Genomic DNA, 13,590 nt, shown 5'->3' with positions numbered 1-13,590 from the left:
TTTCTGGACAAGGCCTTAAATTGGACAAGGTTCATTTTACACCATTCCAGGACCATCTCAAGAGAGGACTCGATAGAAGACACAAGCTACTTCCGACACTATTCGACGATTTCCCGAGAGAGATCTGCATGGCCCGTTAATTCAGGATTACCAGTGCTGTCGTCTGATATGATATGATATCAGTGATATCATTGATATGCAGAAGAAACATCGTGGGAGAGCACACATCCTTGGGGCACTCCAGCGTTAACGGGCTTCGGGTACGAGCAGTAACTGCCGACAACGACCTGTATGCTGCGCCCAGTGAGGAAGCTGGAGGTCCACTTGTATAAACTCTCGGGAAGCCCAAATCATGGCAGTTTTGAGAGAAGCCACTTGTGCCATACACGATCAAAGGCCTTCGATATATCCAGGCTAACTGCCAAGCCTTCTCTCTCGCTTTCGATAGCCGCCGCCAAAATATTTTTTTTTTGTTCTACATTCATAAAGTTAAAATAAATAACAATTATATATGTGTATAAATTACTTTGATTAATTTTGCTGTGACCGATCGCGCTCCCTCAGTCGAGTCGAGCTGACGTAACTCGAACGAGCGTTACATAGCTGGGCGTGACAGTTTAATATCATTCATTTCCATAAAGTGGTCAGCGCACCTACAGATTTTACTTCATAAAAATCCCGCTGAGTTTGTTGCACCCGCACTTCTCAAATCTGAGGCCTTCGATCAACAGTTGCTATTTTTGATCGAAGTCTAAGGCATAGCTTTTCGAATGGGCGTTAGATGCTGAAAATCAGTAGGTAAGTATTACAAATATTGGACATATATTTATTTGGAAACTAGTGAGATAGAAATAAGGACATAGGGATGTCTCCTTTAACAGTTTAAGGGTTGGTCTCTGCTGCGCTTCAACTGTATACCGCATTACCTGAGAACAATATTTTTATTACGGCAACTATTAGATGCTCGTGTGCGTGCATCAACAGCATCTTTCAAATTTAGGTGTTATTTTACATTGAAATTAATAAAATACAAAATACTTACTGATGATATGTGATCCTAGTGTCGTTCTTAATTCTTGTAGTAATATTTTTACAAAGTTTTACTAGGCAAATGCCGGGCATTTTAGTTTCAATTATTAGTAAAGTTGAACAAAACATGTGGCACGTCAACTTCACACATTGTTCGAGAGTGGCTCGAGTACGCCCACTTGGGCGTAGTATACGCTGCCGCACTTTGCGACATTTTTTTAATGAAAATAAGGGACGAGACGAGCAAGACGTTCAGCTGATGGTAATTGATACGCCCTACCCAATTACTTCCATAAACGACAAAAAGGTATTTGTTTGGGATTAATGTAGTTAAATTACACAAAACTAATAAAATAAATAATTTATTCTTCCACAGTGATGCCAACTTATAAGGCTTAAAGTAACTTATCACGGCTATTCTCACATTAAGCAAGATATAAGTTTGTATATAAAATGGTATGTAAATATAATATCGCTAAATAATTTCAATGAATTAAATTATTCCTAACTTATTAAATATTTAAAATACACATAACATAATTTATTATCTTAACATTTCATTATTTACCTAGCTGAGACAAAGAATATTCAAACGAATGAGCGAAATCATATTAAGGATATACCTAGATTCCAAATACAGTACTATAACGTATATTTCTCCCCATAACGACGTACACTTGTAACGGGATATCATATTACGCGATTACTTCTGTATAACACAGGCCATCCCACATTTAACGCGGGGATTTCCCAAAAAAAAATTGTACTGTGAAATTTTTAATGATTTGTAGTTCATAATTTGTATTGTTTTATTAAATTTATGTATTAAGAACCTTATTAAAATAGTAAGCTAGAAACAATTGGAAATCGAATTGCGATTAATTATAATGGCAAATGAAGAGGTCGTAAAAATACCACTATACCGTGTATTAGGGGGGATTACCTGTATATTTATTTATATATTTATTCATGTATAGGAAACAAACAGTATTATGATAAATATTGAAATATGGTAACACCAATACCAGGTAAAAGTAACACCGATTGCTCAAGTGTGGTGAAACAATAACAACAAAATTTTACTTCAAATATTGCGTTGCTTTGTAGTAAAACGGTATAAAACGCATTTTCGTGGATAAAATATATTTTTAACGTGATTCTGGTCATGTAATGTTTTTAATAATTAAGTAACAAATAACATAATATTAAAACAACAGACCACATAATAAGAAATAGACGAAAAATAATTACAATTTATTAATTAAATTGTAGCATTTTTTATGATTGAAATTTAGAGAAGTGATTTTACTAATAGTGATTGTTTTAATAAATTTTCTCGTTAATATATTAAAAAATTTCTTTCGATGCACATGATCGTTTATAATTTGTTTATATTTGTTAAAAATCTTGAGCCCAGTCATATCATTGAATAAATTCTTTGTCTCAGTCTATCACATACATTATGAAAGAGAGGTCAATAAACTTGAATTTACATCAGAGTCGTTGGTAGCGGTCATTGAACCTTTATTTCTACAGGTTGCTATGTTATTTATTCACAATATTATTATTATTCTCGTATAAAACTATTTTTACAGTACTAGATATAACAATCATATTTTGTCTTATATAATAGGCATCTATTTGTATTTCTTATTAACAGTCTTTCAGCATTTGATACTGGATTGATTGTCTCTTATATAAATTTAGATTAAGAATTATAATATGGCACATTTAAAAATATACAGATCTATTAAAAACCACGTTTATTTTGTGGAAAAGAAATGTCAAATCTAAGATCATTTATACGTCTAGATATGACTTCGAAAAAAAATTGAAGTTTGACAGTTAACTATTATCTATTTTTAGCAATGCACGCACACTAACATAAAGTGACATACGTATCGCGAGTGTAAGACGTAGCTTGTCACGCACACTAAAGTAATAAACCTGGTTTGTTTTCATCGGTTCTCTAACAGCAAGAGGCTCTATCTTGACGTATAAATTATCTAAGTGTGTAGTATTTGTATCCTAAATAAGAAAGTAATAAAAATTTAATAAGTGCTAATTGCACGACAACTATCGCATACATAAATTACATTGCTATGTACGATTAAATGCAACCAAATATTGATGTACTTGTGCACCAATGGTTTGCAAAATGACGGCGATACGAATAAAGAACCTAATACCTTCTTTAGAAAAAAGGATTTAACCAAAATTGTTACACAAAGAGCTAGTCGTATTGCGCTGCCAATAGAATTATGGAAAATAGACAATAACCTTTGAGGGAGCTCAGATACATAACTACCATCAGAAATAAGAAATGGCAAAACATTAACTTCTTTTACGGCGATTCTTCACAGGCATATACTCAATAATTATGAAACGTTTCAATAACATAAGTGGGTTGTTTTATGTTTTATCTATTTGGAACATTGTATAACTTACCAAAATCATTGTAAGTACCTACTTTTATTATTAAAATGTTAATTTATCATGTAAGTTACAAAAGGTCTTAATGAGAATAAAGTAACTTAAACTTATATCGCCATATATTTTATCAAAATAAAAACAGTAGTCTAGTTAAATAACGAGTTACAAGATAATATTTTAATTGGTACACTTGCACGTTGTGGATATGCTTAAAGTAACTTAAACTTAAATACACCATAATATTTACAAATTGATTCTCGTCTTCCGTTTCGATTCATACTAAATCACAACTGACTCGCACGGACTAGTAAAAAAAGAAGGACTCCGCGCCGTGATATTAGCAAGTGAAGCACCGTTATGCTAGTGTGTGTGCGGTTACGGGGGATACTATAAATACTTATATAGTATAGTTTTTACACTTTTTCACAACGCACGACGGCATTTTTAAAATATTTTATTGAGACGCAAACTGATCTGTCACAGATACAATTCTCATAATGGCCGCCTATCGGCCTGTAGTAGTGTAAGTGTGTGCGTGGGGCTATGTATTTACATGTTAATCGGCTTGTTTTGGTGCTACACTGATATGTAAGGTGACACGGAGTCCTTATATTTTTACTAGTCCGTGCTGACTCGCTGATCTATAAGTCGCCGGTGAGTAGATATACTTAACGCGGCTGTGTCACTTCCAGTAAGTACCTTCTTATTTAGATTTCTATGAGTACTAATGCCCTATGAATATACTTGTTCATCAATTTTTGTATCGCTATTGACTTAGCAATATAATTAAAACATGAACCCTCCCATTATCCATATTGTTAACTCAACTTGACAATTTGTTTTATCTAAAAGTAAACTCATTGTTTGTTTTGGTTATGTAGTGGACATTGTGAGTACATTTTGTCCACCCGTGAAAACCAACAGTGGCACAATAGTTTCAGTGCTTCCGTGCTCGTCATCACCCAGTTTGGTAGTAATAATAAAGGCTAGGCAACCACACTATGGGAAATAATATATGTTAACACTATTTAAGTTTGAGATGCGTAGATCTCGGTGGCAGGAATTATGTATAACAGCTTTCGGGTCACTCCTAGTGACAAACTAAAAATCAGTGTTGTTAAGAACTGGGGAGAAACGATAAACCTACGTCATGTTGTATTACAGCTATTTATAAACTTTTTTTTATGACAATAAGGACCGAGATAAGTAGGACAGGCAATGGTAATTGATACGCCCTGCCCATTACAATGCAGTGCCGCTCAGGATTCTGGAAAAACCCAAAAATTCAGACCGAAACACAATAATGCTTACACATTACTGCTTCATGGCAGAAAAAGGTGCCATTGCCGGCATTCGGTGCAAAGGAGCTTCCCACCGGTAGACTTTCTTCATCGTCCGCAAACAATAATAGCGCCTCAAACAAATTTGCAAGCAGTATGATTACATTTCCCTGTAAGGGATAATGGGTGCGAATAAAATTACTAAACTAACAAGAATATAATTTACAATCGAGTCACATCCGCTTCTAAGTCCTTTCCGATTCCCTTTTTCTTCTTTCCCAACTGCGCGTAAATCTCTTCTATGGACTTCATCTTCGTTTCTGGCACGCACCAGAATATGTAGATGGTGCTCACGATGCAAACGCCCGCGAAAATCCAGAATATTAAGTAGAGGCCAAAATAACTGGCTATGGGCTGGAAGACCCGCAGTTCCAGAGAGACCAGGGCGCAGGCGAACGCGATGACGATGGAGGTGACTGTACCGCGGTGCTGGAAAAAAAATATTCAATTACTGAAATGAAACTTTTTTGGGAGAGCTTCGAAAATCACAGAGACAGCTAATGTCTCGCAGAGTGATGGACTACTACTGTTAGTATTGGATAACCCTCAGCAAGTATCCTAAAAAGAACATCATGTACAATGGTATTTTGACTAGTACTTGACTAGTACTTTCATATCAAGGATATGTTTTAATGAATTTGGCTCTCATACATATATATAAGTCTTAATATCCAGATATGTTCATGTTTATAATATACGCATAATGAATTCCATCGGGAGAATTGAATTCAGACTTCAGGTTTAGTTCGTCTGTTTATACTTTTTTGGAACAAAAAATAACGAGACAAGCAAGACCTGTTAGTAAATAACCCTTCCCATTACAATGTATGCATAGTATTTTTGAATTGCAAGAGCGACATCTCAACTCAATTTCCTAATATGCAAATATTGGGGTTGAGTAGGTTATCAACTGTAAAGTAGATCCTGTAGATGAAGCCACAACCAGAGAGTTGACAAAGCGTACAAGATTTTAATAACGATATGTCACTCGAACGGTTGGCTCAGTTCGTAAGAGATCTCGCAAAGAACGCGAGAGGTCCCGCATCATTCATAAAATTTTGTTTTCGGTTTTATTTGTGTAATTAATCCCGGAAGTGAGGGCTTATCACTTTAAAAACATAACAAATTCATGACTGATTCATTCAAAATTGCGCTCTGCACTTTGAGACATAAATTGTTAAGTCTTTAGCAATAGCCCAGTTTACTAGATACGGCGTGCTTATACATTACTGCCTCACGGCAGAAAAAGGCGCCGCTGTGTTATCAACTTCTCCGCCAAATCGTCAGGTGTGTTCGTGGCCGAGGCACGTGACAAAATAAAGATGATTTTGTTGTTATTATTACGAAATAAGGTTGGATCACGAAATAATTTCGTGATGTAACTTAAAACTATTTGGCATGTTTACGGTTTTTACTGTATGCTTCCATATGTAAGTAAATCCTAGCCGATGTGATCATCGGCTAGATCATGCCTTCGATGTGTATTGTAAATCCTAAGAATCCTACATCCGGATTCGATCCGTACCCGTGAAATCACGGTCCGAAGTAGTCGTAGAACTATTTCTATGGTAGTTTACGCACTAGATCCGGCTTCCGTCATCCGATTTCTTTCCGTCAACCGTTTCGGACCGTCATTTCACGGGTACGGATCGGATTCGAATCGGACGTAGTGCGAAAGCGCTCTAACTGTTGATTACACTTTCCCCAGCCTGGCGCAACTCTCTAATAAACTCGAATATGTATGGCGTTGCCCTAAAAATAATGGCAAAATTATGTATTGATTCCAACCCTATATATTTATTATATTGGCAGCTCTGATATTACGTCATTAGTTGATTATGTTGGTATCAAGATTTAGTGCAATTTGTATGGCACTCCCGTCTCTTGAACGTAGTGTTTAAATTCTCTTTGACTTTCCCTACAACTTAAAAGTTTTATTAAAAATGTTTCTGTTCAAATCTCACTACTAATACAACCATAGATTATTCACTGTCTATATCTAGATTATCCAGACAGTTAATAATCGTGATTATTAACTGTCTGGGACTCATTTCGTGCCTCACTTGATTAGTGATAATCCCTTAGAAATATAATATTTTCATACAACTTTTCTGTTCTCATGTTTGAACGTTATAAACAACAGTTTCAACAATAAAAAGACCTTTAAACGCAAGGCCAAAAAGATGTGTCAAATATTAATTATTAAACACAATTTATACGTCTATATAGACTGTGACAGATGTGAACACGTCAAGGCGAGAGGCGGGTTCGGGTCCCGAATCGTTCATAAAATTTAGTTTTCAAATTTTATTTGTGTTATAAATTTAATCCCAGAAGTGAGGGTTATCACTATAAAAACATAAAAAATTGTTAAGATTTGAAAGAGCGACATCTCAAGTCAATTTCCTAGTATGCAAATATTGGTGTTGAGCTATCGACTGTAAAGTTAGCCTCTAATTTCAACGACGCACGCACACCACGACACGCCACAAGTTAGGATATCATCCCCACCATCTGGATGTGTGGCGGTCCTCCACAGTGCGGTTTTCAAGGAGCTTTCTTCCACGTACTACAAAGCTGCGGAATGAGCTTCCTTGTGCGGTGTTTCCGGAACGATACGACATGGGTACCTTCAAAAAAAGCGCGTACACCTTCCTTAAAGGCCGGCAACGCTCTTGTGATTCCTCTGGTGTTGCAAGAGAATGTGGGCGGCGGTGATCACTTAACACCAGGTGACCCGTATGCTCGTTTGTCCTCCTATTCCATAAAAAAAAAACCATAACAATGCGACTGAAGTATCTCGAGTGTAAGACGTAGCTGTCATACACACTAAAGCATTAAACCGGTTGTCATGCGGTGCCTAGCAGCAAGAGGCTATATCGAGACGTATAAATTATCTTAGATTAATATAAATATTTTTATAATCACATAATTGATCAATAAGGACAATACCTTACAGTATCAATAATAATAATTATTGAAAATTCTTTTATGATAAATAACAAATTAAAGCAAGCATTGCAATTACAAATTGGATTCCTTTGAAATTGCTGTGCATTTTAAATTCATTTTTATGTTTTATTTATGTGCTGAGAAGTTTCCTCGTAGTAGACGAACCAAATACTTACCGCCGTATGCATAATAAAACTCTTATCGAAGGTATAAACTATAATAGTTAAACGTATTTTAAGCCTATCGGACGTTTGCCGAAATTCCTGACTCATAATCGTTTGATAAACCTCCGATAACTAATACGGCTCTATAGTACGCAATGTTGCCATTTCGTAGAAAAAACATGATTTTAACTGACTTAACGAGGAACTGTCTATGGAACCAAACATCACTTATCAATGTCAATGGCTTGTCAGTTGTCAAAAGCCGATGTCGAAATAAGATCATACTTCAAAAATCTAAGTTTTGAAGTCTGAAGATTACTAATCCCTGACAGATAATCAACAACAAATGTGATCGGGAAACTATTTATTACATTAATATACGTCAAATAGGAGACAAGTGATCGATGTCGATCGATTATTTTTTTGCTATCGAGGGCTTGAAATAAGTTTATAGAAGGGTCCTAGCTATAAGTCACGGCAGCTTTATCGAAGAGATAATGAGCGTTTTATCTCTAATAGGCGATTATGGATACCATTTTTCAACAAGCGTCTATTAGCGATGTTTTACACCCCCGATAAGTCATTATGAATAAGACCGTTAGTATTTACATACAAGCGTACGACCTGATAACCCGATAATAGCCTAAACACATGGTCAGATTTGATACAGTCGAATCATCAACATAAATAGCCACCCGTGAGAGAAGAAACGGCGCAAGAAACTGCACGTATTATTTTATGCACTTTGCTTTAAAATACATCAGTTCTACTATTATTAATTGTATAATATTAGCTATAGGATAAATATAACCTAGTAATTCCTTCGAACAAGCTATTTTTAAATACGTGTAATAAGTATTATAACTGAATTTATACCCTCGAAAACGTTTTGTAAATGCAAAAACACGTCGGCTTAGAAAAAAAAAATATCCAATAACCCATAAACAGTATTTTGTAAAAATAATTTTCTAGTTTTTTTATGAAAGCAAGGGACAAGACGAGCAGGACGTTGAGCTGATGGTAATTGATACGCCCTGTCCATTACAATGCAGTGCCGCTCAGGATTCTTGAAATATCCAACAATTCTGAGCGGCACTAAAATTGCGCTCGTCAACTTGAGACATAAGATGTTAAGTCTCATTTGCCCAGTAATGTCACTAGATACGGCTCTCTAGTGACACACTGTTTGATGTTTCAGATAATTTGCAGTTTTTTAAGCAAAGTTTTAGCATGATACTGGTATAGTTACCTGGAAGGAGAACATCTCAGTCATGACCACGAAGGGTACTGGCTGCAGGCCAGCCGCGTCACAGTAGATACACAGGCAGAGAGCCAGCACAGGAACCCAGGCGGCTGTCCCGCTGCCCACGTAGAACCAGGTTCCCAAAGCGGTGAGAGCTATGCTGGACACGAGACAAGTCGTGCCCAGGAGTGGCTGGAAAATTACATTAAATCAAAATTTTTACTCAAAATATAACATTATATTTAGTCACGGATGAGTAAAATAAGAAGGACTCCGTGTCACCTTACATAACAGTCACCAAAATAAGCCGGTAAACGTGTAACTACATAATACTAATACAAGCCGATCGGCCGCTATTATGAGATTTGCCATCGTCTGTGACAGATCAGTTTGCGTCACAGTAAAATATTTTAAAAATGCCGTCGTGCGTTGTGATTAAGTTAAAAACAATACTATAAAAATATTTGTGGATATATGATTATTTAAGGGAGAAAAAATTGTGTATCTGGTATACCCCGTAACACACTAGCATAAAGGTCACTTCACTTGCTAATATTACGGCACGGAGTCCTTCTTTTCTTACTAGTCCATGTATATAGTATGAGTGTATAATATTACTGGACTGATAATATTGGGTAGCTAATTTTTGAAACCAAAAAAAAGTAGGATGAAACCCATTGGAAATGGAGCAGAATATAACAAAAATGAAAGGAAAAATAAATTACGGGCGATCTGAGGTCGGGAAGTGGAAAAGTGGGTGTTTAAGGGTAAAAAACGTTTTATCTTGATTTCGGGCAAAACTACAAGTCCTATGGAAAAAAGTTAAATGGCAAAGTAGTGGGTAATAAAAAGATCTACAACAATTGTTTTAACTTTTTTTCCACATAACCTCAAAATTTATGTGAAAAATTCAAAAAACTAAGTTTTTATTTGTCTTTTACATTTTCCCGGTAGGTGCCAATATGTATATGATGGATCTTTGTTTCCGTGTCATATGGATGTTTATATGTATTTATGTATATTTAAGTAAGTATGTTGTATTAAATACCAATATCGTCTTTTACCCATAGTTATGCCTATTTTGTGGCAAGACAATTTGTGTAAAAGTGTGTCAATTTTATTATTAATCTCACAAACAAGATGTATGACGTTCTTCTATAGTCCTTTTTTCAAGGAACTTTACCCCATGTATAACAAAAGTACAGAAAGAGCTCCCATGCGCGATATTTTAGGACGATATGACATGCAAAAAGAAAATTTATTGAATTAGGCGTTACTTTGCGGAAATCCATAATTATACAAATGATCTAGGTTTTCTTTAGTGTTAATTCCGCCAATATTTGTTTTTAAAACAATTCGACACGTGTTTCGCGACTGGCGACAAGACTGGAGTCTGGACTTTGCAGTCTCGTGCCAGATTTTGGCGAGACAACACGTCCTGAGGATGCCTCGTGTAGAGGCGAAACACATGTCGAATTGTTTTAAAAACAAATATTGGCGGAATTAACACTAAAGAAAACCTAGATCATTTGTATGATATGACATGCGTTCGAAGTTATCTGCGTACAACTCCCTTTAAGGCCGAATTTATACCAGTCATTCTTCTAGTGAGAATGTGTGCTGCGGTTATAACTAACATTTATTTCCACTACTTTGTTAAAATAAGGTTAAGTTTGCATGTACTATATTATACTTATGCCCTCAAGATTAATGTTGGTATCAACTTCTATACCCTTCCAATATATATTGCATTGTTTCTTTTGTAACTGATTTCTGTTTTACTTTTAATTAAGTCTTTGCATGAAATGTTCAATGAATATCATTCTACATTTGTTTAAATAAAGAATTTAAAACCAGTACTGATGGTTTTCTCCTTACCTTTCTGCCAGCCCTCTCGACAAGAGTAGATGCTGTACACGATCCAATGAGCTGCACCACTCCGAGCATAGCTGCTTGCTGGTTGGGAGAAAGTACCCAGCTACCGCTTGCTTGGCTGAAGATCAGTGATGCAAAATGCAGTACCGCCAGACAACCGCATAGCTCCCGAGCTACGGTGATGGTCAGAGTAATGCGGAATGCATGAAACGTACTACTGTCCGATACTGAAACAATAAGTATAATACTTAATTTTAGATCACCAACTGGATTAATATTATCAAATTGTTCGATATAATAAAGACAATATCTTAGATAATTTATACATTTAGATAGACGTATTCACTCGTCGTAAAAAAAAACGGCAAACTGTTAACCACTATTTTCAGCAATACACGCACCCTAACACAAAGTGACGTAAAAATAGCGAAAGTAAGACGTAGCTTGTCTCTCACACTAAAGTAATAAACCTGGTCTGGTTCCAATGGTTATCTAACAGCAAGAGGCTCTATCCATACGTATATAATATATAAGGTTACAACTTAAAAACTTCGATTTGATATTTTTTTAGTTCATATTTGGAATAATCTTATACGTTGTTTATATTATTACTACACAATATTGGAATACGGTGTTAAAAAAAACAGAATCGCAGTGATTGCCTTGCACAAAGTGGGTATGGAGCCGCCGCGTCGATCATTTTACTGGACACTTCAAAAGTCATATGATCGTATTTCGTACAATGAATATACCAACACATTCTCTCTCGAATACCAGAAAATATCAGACCAGCCGCGTGCTGTTAGAACTAAAAACTGTTGTTAGTACTGTTAAAGCCAGAATACTACATTCTAATTCACACAATCCAATAGGTAGGTGTCCACGACGCTCGAGTAAATGTCTATTTAGCTGTTGGGCTCCCTTACAATGACATAAATTGATTAAAAAATTACTACTATGAGGTGAGCACTGTTGCTATAGATTTATTAAAATCATATTTGTGTAATAGAATTCAAAGAGTAGGCATTAATAGGAAAAAATCAATAGGCTAGCTCACATATCAATGGGTGTGCCGCAGTGCTCAATCTTAGGTCCTTTTTTATTCCTCATTTACGTTAACGATTTGGAAATTCTAGCTCAAGATAAACATGAAATTTTATTGTTTGTTGACGATATATCTTTGTTATGTAAAATAAAACGCTACCAACAAAATTTCAGTCAGGTTACCTATGTGGTGAATTTAAGCTATGTGGTGTTGAAAATAAATAAATTAGGCAGCTCAGTTACTTTCATAGCATCATGAATTACGAAATTAGAGTGGTTTAATATTCAAATACTAATGAGATAATGTCAAGCTTGGCTGACTGTTTCCGACTAGTCAATCAAAATCGGTTACTGGAACGATTGAATCGTTTTTCTTTTCTATACGCTACTGTATAATAAGTCTATCTAGTTTGTAATCCAATAACTTCCGTCCATGATGCCTGCGGTCGCCCATGTGTTATTGAACATATATTATTATTATTGTCAAGCCAACATAAAAATTACGATTCACCACCACTATGGAAAATGTTTTTTTCATATGGCAAAACAACGTTTGCCGGGTCAGCATTTGTTTAGATTTGAATGAGAGGCAATAAGTTTCTTGGGAACCACAACGGCGCCTATTTCTGCCGTGAAGCAGCAATGTGTAAACATTACTGTGTTTCGGTCGGAAGGGCGCCGTTGCTAGTGAAATTACTGGGTAAATGAGTCTTAACATCTTATGTCTCAAGGTGACGAGCGCAATTGTTGTGCCGCGCAGAATTTTTGGGTTTTTCAATCCTGAGCGGCACTACATTGTAATGGGCAGGGCGTATCAATTTCCATCAGCTGAACGTCAAGCTGGTCTCGTCCCTTTTTTCGTAAAAAAAAATGTAATAGAATAGTAGGGTAACTCAGCGCAGCGGCGTCCTTGAAATTTATACCTACATGTGGACGGAGCAATAGAATTGGTACATGCAAAAAGATTGACGACACGGACGGCGCAGTGACCAGTCTCAGTGGCGTGGCACTCAATTCAAATTCAAATATTTTTATTCAAAATAGGATGTGACATAACTTATTGAAAGTCAAAAAACTACCACCCATTCCAAAATGAATGCCTCAGGCCTGATAAGAATGGGCGCAACAAACTTAGCGGGCTTTTTTTTTCATCAAAAATATGTTTTACAACTAAAGTAACATTTACAAAGTAACATTGTGCAATTAAACTAATTATTTAAGAGCCTGAGGGCGGTCGCTCCATTCCCAATCTGTGGTATCATTAAGAAAGTCATTTATAAGTAAAGTAAAGTAAAGTAAAGTAAAGTAAAGTAAAGTAAAGTATGCATTTATTCATGACATCACAAAACATATATACATAGTTATATTAACAAATAAAAAAAATACGGGGTCATGAAAAGGACACCCACTCAGTATTTTTGGAAATGATTTCCAGTACTGATTTTCAGTAGGTACCTACCAAGTCGACTCGTTGACAGTAGCTGTAGACAACACGGTTCCTTTTGTTATA

General features: G+C 35.8%; 1 protein-coding gene across 1 annotated transcript in view; it reads right to left on the bottom strand.

Annotated features, from left to right (window-relative positions):
* Positions 1-1,378: 1,378 nt before the first annotated feature.
* Positions 1,379-13,590, bottom strand: part of LOC126967643 (facilitated trehalose transporter Tret1-like) — a 70,114-nt gene continuing 57,902 nt past the window's right edge. The window contains exons 5-7 of the mRNA XM_050812212.1: positions 11,040-11,263; positions 9,168-9,353; positions 1,379-5,231 (exon numbers count right to left, since the gene is read on the bottom strand). Coding sequence (XP_050668169.1) covers positions 4,965-5,231; positions 9,168-9,353; positions 11,040-11,263 — 677 coding nt within the window. The 3' untranslated portion in view covers positions 1,379-4,964. The remainder of the gene's footprint in view (positions 5,232-9,167; positions 9,354-11,039; positions 11,264-13,590) is intronic.

This window comes from Leptidea sinapis, chromosome 13, assembly GCF_905404315.1.
Source record: "Leptidea sinapis chromosome 13, ilLepSina1.1, whole genome shotgun sequence".
NCBI classification, from domain to species: Eukaryota; Metazoa; Arthropoda; class Insecta; order Lepidoptera; family Pieridae; genus Leptidea; species Leptidea sinapis.
Note: the sequence above shows the minus strand (reverse complement) of the source record. Positions and strands in the feature narration are given on the sequence as shown.